General features: G+C 34.5%; 1 protein-coding gene across 1 annotated transcript in view; it reads left to right on the forward strand.

Moving 5' to 3' along the window:
- Positions 1–8,878, forward strand: part of LOC108756663 — a 75,104-nt gene that overhangs the window by 50,863 nt on the left and 15,363 nt on the right. Inside the window, exon 3 of the mRNA XM_018500653.1 lies at positions 6,355–6,672. Coding sequence (XP_018356155.1) covers positions 6,355–6,672 — 318 coding nt within the window. The remainder of the gene's footprint in view (positions 1–6,354; positions 6,673–8,878) is intronic.

Below are 8,878 nucleotides of genomic sequence, written 5' to 3' on the forward strand. Positions count from 1 at the left end.
ATAGCACCATGAAGGAGAGTACAAAGGGGTGCGCTTGCATCCCCAATTTATGAAATAAATGGGAAAGAGGAAAATCCACAGAAAAAAAGAAGTTGCGTTAATATAGAATACTTTTTCCAATTAAACAAGAAGCTCAATGCAAATATTAATTAACATTTGTAATAAAACTTTGGGAAATCCATTTTAAAATCAATGTTGAAACAAAAACTAGAATGCGTCTTTATTAGTTGCTGTTCAAATTTTGTTCGTCATATTATCGTTGTAAAGTTAATCACCCAACATTAAAAATAATTAAATTCTTGTAGTTTATTTGATAGTTTATCGTTTGTATATTTTGGTGTTTTTGTTTCTACACTTCCAGTAGAAAATCTTCAAAAGTTTGAATTCTTTTGAGTGCACCCTCCTGAAAGTAATTCTACTGGCGCCCATAGTTAGCACTTATTGCTGTCCGTCCTCGATTAGTAATGATCGATACGGACAATAAATCAATGCTCGTCCTGTGAAAAGTAATAAAACATCAGATTATGGCGTGCGAGTCTTATGTTAAGCTTTATGTCTAACCATCAAGAATATAAGTATTCATAAGAACAATAAAAACTGAGAATCGTTGACGTGTCCTGATTAAAAAAGTGAAAAATGTTCACAACTGAGAGTAATAAAGAAGAGGATATAAAGAAGAGACACGCTGAAAAACAGCAGAGATGTGTTGCAAATGTTAAAAGACTACATATTAATTAATAAAAATTAAATTTTTTTGTGTTTCAAATGTTTATTTTATTTATATTACAAATAGATGAGAGAGCTAAATAAAAATTTATTCATTCATTTTCTCGCCCTCTTTTTTATCATATAAATTTCTGTTTATTTTTTGCAGCGGAATTCGTTAGCTAATAATGATAATGAAATTTTACGCACTTGTATTGCAAACATTTGTCGAATGCTTACATATTCCGAATCTCGGAGATATTAGTTCGTAAAAGTTTCTCTACACAAAAATCTACGTTTGAGATACATTTCTGTTGATGTAATAAATACATCGACGGACTCGCGTATAAGAATTCAGGTCGTATATTTCGCGAATGTCGATTTTCGCGATGACGACTCGTTCTGCGGAAAATGTTCGCAGACCGCGTGCATAAACTCGGTACTACTCGGAAAAGGTAAGTTGGAAATTGTCCAACCAAGTCTCGTACCAACGCCGAGAGATCTTTTTAACTTAGTCTCACCGACATAAGATACGTAAGTCGCGCGTCGTCCGCGTATTTTATGTTAGAATTTGCGCGAACATTTCAAGAATCCATTTCCATTCGTCACTGTGTCGATGCCGCTTTTTCTCATCATTGATCCTCTCTATCTCACGAGATAATAGTAATTTATCATGAAGCGTCCGCGCGCCATTCTGGTTGTCAGATTCGTACGTCAACATATGTTTCTTTCTCTCTTTCAACGGTGTTACACAGTTCCGCATTGTTGAACCGCAAAGCTGTTATGACATGAAAAATGTTATATGGGATTTAACCCACAATCCGTTTTGCTTGTTGCAGTAGATATTTGTAGTAGTGAACGTTCTCGTGTTTTCATTTCACAATTTTAAATTTAAACAGTGATGTATTGTATAGAATATTTGCAACGATTATGTGTTCTTATTTTCATCTGGCAAGAAAACTTCGCAATTTTTGTGTGGACTTAATGTGTCAAGTTGTTGTCGCTCGCGGTTGTCGCTCTCGCTTATTAATAAAATCAAGGGAATAAAATTACATCATTATGTAAATTATTTATGAATTATTTATGAATAAAGGGACAAATTTTAAGAATTGTGACTCGTCCGTCATACAGGTGCAATTAATGATATTCATTACGAACTAACAGGATCACTAATTTGACAATTGATGCGAAAACCAGAGTATGTGTCAACTGTAGCGTGAAACACGGTTGACATCTTAATTATCGGAGATGAATTATGATCGATGTAAGGACAGTATTCATGCAACATCAATCATCAGGAAACGAATAACATTTCTCGCATTTAATTAAAGCTCGGTACTTCAAATAAAATAATTTTATTTGACTTTAATTCTATTTCACTATTTAAAATACGGTCTCAACGCATAAATGTATAAATATAAGTTTGTAAAGTAATAACGGAAGCTTGTGTATTACAGTCATTTCGGTACAATTCAATAAAACGTACATATAAATTTAGTGCTTTTTTTGTTATTTTATTTGCAATTTTATTGTTTTAGCGACTAAAGTCATAAAATTGTATAAAAGGTAACAAATTAGTAACAAAAAAGCACTAAATTCATACGTATGTTTTATTTAATTGTGCTACAATAGCTGTGTCAGTTTAATAAACATTCGGTTAAGACGTCTGATATTGTTCTTCGTTTGCACGCATAATCGAAAGGCACTGTAATCCAAACAGTCCCGGTAATCGTTACGATAAAAGAACTGGAACCAATAGTTGGATTTAGCCTCGGATCGAAATTTTTCGGTCCAAATCTCTGGTATAAAATGCGATGATATTATGAATATAAAAATTCCATAAGAATGATATGCTTCATCTACAGTGTGAATCTTTTTTGGTACAAATGAAATCTCACTCAAATTTCCCCAAAATGGAGAGTGAAGTCCGATTCTCTTTTCTATAATATTTGTTTAAAAAACTATTTAGTGAGGTAATAAAGAGTTTGGCGTAATGTAATAAAGTTACTGAAAGGTAACCCTAAATTTTTCCACATTTTTTGAAAGCTTATATTAGAACAATAAAAAAAAACTTGGACTCTGAATGGAAGATTCTGAATATTTTGCAACTTAAAAACATAAATGCCATAATCGAGGTCGAGCGGTAAGTGATAAACGGAATGCAACAAGTAACTCACTCATCGACCGATGAGTCGCCATCACCTCATTCCTTTCAGTTTCCGAATATGACTTTCCTTCCTTCTGTGTAGATATATAGCAAATGGGTGGAGCGATCGACTATCGCACAATTCGACATTCCCGACTCGTTCGTTCACGATATTCATTTTCAACGGGTAAAAAGACGAGGAATCACGAAAAGTAAAAAGAATTCGCACCCGTGCAACGAGGCTAATGCTCGTTTTCAAATATAGATTAATCTCGGTTCAACCGAGACCTTAATCTCCATCTTTTTCTAATTCTAAAGCTCGGTTCCACCAATGTAAGTTCAACTTTAATCTCGCTTTAACTTTCAATTTTTTTTTAATTTTAAGAATTAGAAAAAAATAAACATTAAATTGAACCGAGATTAATTTTATATTAGTGGAACCCTGGACTTCAGAATTAGAAAAAGATGAAGAGTAAGATGAATCAAGATTAAAGTTAGTCTATATATTGCAGCATTTGTGAAAATCATAATTACTGCATTAAAGCTCGTATTCTGTAACTTTTAACGACAGTATCGATGTTGTTACCTTATCATTGCGTAGATTTTATGTTACATAGTAAAAAAGCTATTCAACGACGGTATCGAAACTGTCGTTAACTACATCTTAACACTTTTCAAGGAAAAAGAAAGTCGCAGACAAAATACAAGGTTCGAGCATCACTCTCCTTCCTTCTTTTAAAATTTCAATTAGATCTTTACGTCGATCAAAACTGGAAACAACTAGAAATGAAGCTTTTTTAGGCAAGCGATGAATGTTACGGACTGACGCGCGATATGCTGAATACCGTGCATTTCGTAATACTGAATATTCTACGTACATATAATAATGGACGCCCCGAAGCAATCACCCGTTGTTCGTTTCAAAACTTTCAATCCTCATTAGCACGCGATAATCACTTCCGACAGAATAAAAGACGCGAGATTGCGAAGCATAAATTATCTGATGGGAATGGTTCATCGGCCACTTCGGTACGTGCACTTTTCGAGGAGAAAAACTAGCGGCGATGTAAAAGCGAGCGAGCTTCGAGCATCACTTTTGAAATCTTTATAGCGATGAAATAAAAGATAAATAGACGAACCGAGACGATCATCCATCGTAGCATGCGATTCATCTCCGACGGATTTAAGACACTAAAAGATACGAGATCTTGAAGCGTAAAGCGGTCTCTAGACAATCATATTATTGTACAATATTTGAGAGAGAGATATTGTACGTTATATTATCGTCCATATTGAGTATCTAGAAAGTTTGGTATTTTTTAAACTATAATATTATAGTAAAAATAACATTAAACGAAATAGTTGTACAATAATATTGAGCATTTAAAGGTCGTTTAATTCTTAATAAGTCGATATCGAATAGAAATATTTTTATTATGAATATATTCATTAATGCAAAAACTATTTATATTTATCTTAAATGAATAAGCATTTTCGAATATATCGAATTTGATTAGTTCAAACAAAATCTATTTATGATGATTCATTATTCATATATTCGATATAATGTTTATTCATTCAGGTTAAATATAAATAGTTTTTTAATTGATAATAAATATATTCATAATAGATATTTCTATTCGATATATCGACAATTTTAATCGTTAATATACATTGCAACACAAATAAAACAGAAGTATTACTTTTAAAATTGTGACCAATCTCTATAATGATGGAATGGAATATATAAATTATTTCCGATTTTCTTGCTTGATAATTTGACTCAAATCGATTATGTTGCAAAAAATTGAGTTGAATCAGAATATCAAGCCATATAAAATCAAGATTATATTGTCTTATAAATTAATTACAATTTATTGTAATTTTATTATTAAATTTATAACATGACATATTAAAAAAATATATAAAATAAAAAATATGAAAATGAAAAATATGACTTCTCTCTCATCGCAAAAAATATCCGTATTATATCTGCATTTATTCGCTCTCGAATGTTGAATAATACTTTATACTTTATACGCAACAGGTTTCGAGCTCTGCAATCGTATTATAAGTGCTAATTTTTTATCATTTGATTTACTTTTCGTGGAAACAGGCGGATTGAAAGTTCAGCTGATGCTGCGGTGCACGGGGTCGAATGAGAATTTACACGAGTTGTATGTCCTCGTAAACAGAAATGTCGCGAAGTCATGGATATGCATGTCACACCACATTCGTTAAGCTAGTAGTTGCATTCAGAATATCAGTCATAGCTCTCAAAACGTGATACGAAGACGGTGAACACTTGCTCGGTATGTACATAATTTACAATAACAAATTTCTAACACATTCGTACACTCTGTCTTCTTCTCTCAAGATTTCACTAAATCACATTTTGCTTCACCAAATCACAAATCTTATTCATTCAATATCGTCCTTTCAATGAAATAAATATATTTTTGACAATAAATATATTTTTACAACAAACGATAACAGACATGCAGGTCAGTATGTCTCAGTATCTAATACAATTTTTTACAACGGCTACTCGAACGAAGTTGTTGAACGGCAGCAGATGGAGACTCCAATTTCTTCTTCCAAAATGATTGGTCGAGTTTCGACTTTCGAGTGCGTCCTCTCATCGAGATCCAATGAAATCGTAACAAGACGTGGAGTAGATAGTACTCGTGTTATAAAAGTTGGATCGGGAAGTCCCTACTTCCTCGTAACTTACTGTCCTGCATCTAAACGAAGACCCTCGAGATTTTTTTCATTCAAGTTTGCTCCGGTCTCCATTCGCTTTGAATAAATTGCTCGTTATAACTCGTCATAACGGATTGAGTCTTCTTCTCGCTTATTTTAGAAATACAACACCATTTGTAGCTCAAACAACGTGAGACGCTTTTTTTGCAACGATAATTATACCGTTTGAAATCGATCATCTCTTGTTCAAGTGGTAAACTTTATCGTTATCAATATTCCGTTGATATTGACCCTACAAGCTGTTTCTCAACAGGTTTTAAATTCAATTTGAACGTAGAAGTTTTCAATATATAATTTACACCACACAATATATAATTTACAATATATTATCCTAAGAATTAATAATTAATACACTTAAAAAATGTACTGAATGTTAATAAATATTTATTTGAATATTACTACTTTAATATTTACTACATGTATATAAATATATTTTTGGTATAAAAGCCATTGATTTCATTTACGAAATTATTTTTTTTTTTTATTGAATATATTATCTGTTTATTTTCCTAGATGTAGATGTCAAGTTAGTATTATTGAAGGAAATATGTATTATGATTTAGTAAATTTGTGTGTTTTCGGCGTACAATATTTTTATTACAATATTGATTGCGTTCTCCAACGGTGAATTGTTTCTTTTTAATTTCGAGACACTTCTATGTAACAAGTTATTGAATATTATATAACGCGATTAATTAAAATTTTTCATATGAAAATTTTAACGATCCTTCACTTTTTAGTGCGATTCTGGAGTGGCTGTGGACAGATTCTTTCACGCCTTGTATTCAACGAGGAAGAAGCACTTGATGCCGTTCCTGCTCGGCACAGCTTGTTCCGAAGTCACCGAGACTCTGGCGAAAATTGTCCCTTATTGGAACGTGATCCAGGTATCATTTGGCTCGACGGCACCAGCACTCTCAGATTCCAACGAGTTCCCCCTATTTCTGCGTACCGTTGCGCCGGATTCGAGTCACAATCCGGCCAGGATAGCATTGATCAAACACTTCGGATGGGACACCGTCACCGCGCTTTCGCAAACAGGCGACATGTACTCCTTGGTAAGTAGGTCGTAAGGAACACGAACGTCGCGCAAATCGACTTTCCGAATTTATTGAAGCGACTTCCTGTCACTTTAACAGCCCGCACCGGAAATAATTTGATCGCAATATTGATGGGCGTCAACGCAATTTTTCTACGAGATTGTTACTCAAAGTATTTTATTTAAATTTTTTTCTGAGATCAATGCTCTACCACACAACATTGTTTGGCATACAGTTCAATTTGAAATTCGAAAGCCACAAAATGAGCTAAATTTGAGGTCGGTCTTTTCATACAAATTGCATAATGCGTAATGCGGAAATATAAGCGAAATGTAAGCGTGGAATTTATACACGCCTGTTTAAATATGATACAATTTTCTAATTTCACATTCTCGAATAAATGGAGTATGAAATGAATGCGAGTATGAAACATTACCGAAATTCACAGAGATTATTTGAAAAATTATGTTTGATAATGGATTGGAGATCGGCTCCTTCATAAAGAACGCGTGGCATTCGAATTGCAGTTGACGTTAATCGCGATTGAAATTTGCACGAAAAAATATCCACTTATAAATCCAATATTTCCTGCAATCGCTGCTTTTACCGTAATATCGAGATCAGATGAAGTGGAATCCGAAATACGGAGGGAATCCGCGTACGATAACACGGTCGCGAGGACATTTCCCATCGTTATATTTGTCCCTGTCTCGCTTTACGTAACCGCGTGTTTAATTGCGAACTACACCGCGGAAGTTCGTTTATGCCCGGCGTGACGTGCGAGCTATACAATGAAGTTCCCCGTTATGTCGGCTTTAATTAACTTTCGATTTGTACTCACGCGTAGTTAACTAGAGCGCCGCGCGTTCGGTATCACGTTTCGGTTAATTCTCGGTCAATTTCCGTCGCTACACTGGTACACGGAAGCTACCACACGTCACATCCGGCTTTAATATAGTCTAGGAATATACGTGTGACGAATGGACCCGAGGGCGTCGCGGTATCAGGATTTCGAAGCAAGCAGGGCAAAACAATAAACTGACAATTTATGTAGCAACGTCATTCTTTTTACTGTTGCGCGAATAAGAAAAGTTAGGATAAAGCGAAGTAATTTGAATATAGGTCAACGGAAATTTTCGAATCGTATAAAAAATTGAAGTTGCAATTGTACATACAAAACATACATTATTGCATCAAATAGTGCGTTTTGTATGTTTGATTGAATACACTATACGACCTTGTTCTATACAATTAAAAAATTTCTGTATCCATCTAAATTACCCCATTTTATTCTACATAGAGGATGTCCGAAAATTAACGATACATATTTTAAAGATAGATTCGTTTTTTAACATTTTAAGACAAAAGGTCTAATGTGAAAATGCCGAGGCTATGATGATTTTTAAATAGGAAGAATTTAAAAATTACTTATGACAGGGCTAGAATTTTTATGCGCTCAGATACAAGTCAGTGCAGTAAGTACTGAATTTTGTTATTGTCAAAGGCATGAAGAGTTTGAAGAAGCACGTTCACACTGGTCATCCCTGAATGCGCGAGATTCTACAATAGTTCTGTCAGTAATTTCTACACTCTACCCATTTGAAAAACTCTATCATTAGAGCCTCGTTATTTTCGTATTAAAATTTTTTTGTCCTACAATGTCACAAAGAATCTGTCTTTAAAATATGTTTCGACGTCAGTTTTAGACCACCCTGTATATATGTATTTTTTTCCCCCCCGCGATATATTCATTCACAATTTCCAAACTGAGTTTCCCTGTTTGGAAAGAAGATTTGATTCGATAAATTTCTAATAAAGCACACGCAACGCATGTCATCTACCTCGAAATTGATGTAAAAGCGTTTGCGGAAATTCTGCGGAAATCGACGTGTCAGTTTACATCCGCGTCTCGTTAAAATTCATATTGTTCCCAAACTAGCTTAAACCACTTTCGAAATAAACGCTCGTATCCGAACGCGCACACGTACGAGCGATTTCGCCGAATATTCCTGCGACTCGCTCCATCGTGAAGCGTGCGCCGTAACGATAAGAGAATTGCGAATGTCGCCAATAAAATTACGTGACGTAAGCGACGCGGTTGCCGGGAAGAAACCGGCCGCGGAACGGATGTAACCACGCGGCGCGGAGGCTATCCTTTTTGGATAACGGTACCTCTGTCACCGTGACGTACGGCGCGTATTTGTAAGGGTGACATACGCGATTC

Source organism: Trachymyrmex septentrionalis, unplaced genomic scaffold (assembly GCF_001594115.1).
Source record: "Trachymyrmex septentrionalis isolate Tsep2-gDNA-1 unplaced genomic scaffold, Tsep1.0 scaffold13, whole genome shotgun sequence".
NCBI classification, from domain to species: domain Eukaryota; kingdom Metazoa; phylum Arthropoda; class Insecta; order Hymenoptera; family Formicidae; genus Trachymyrmex; species Trachymyrmex septentrionalis.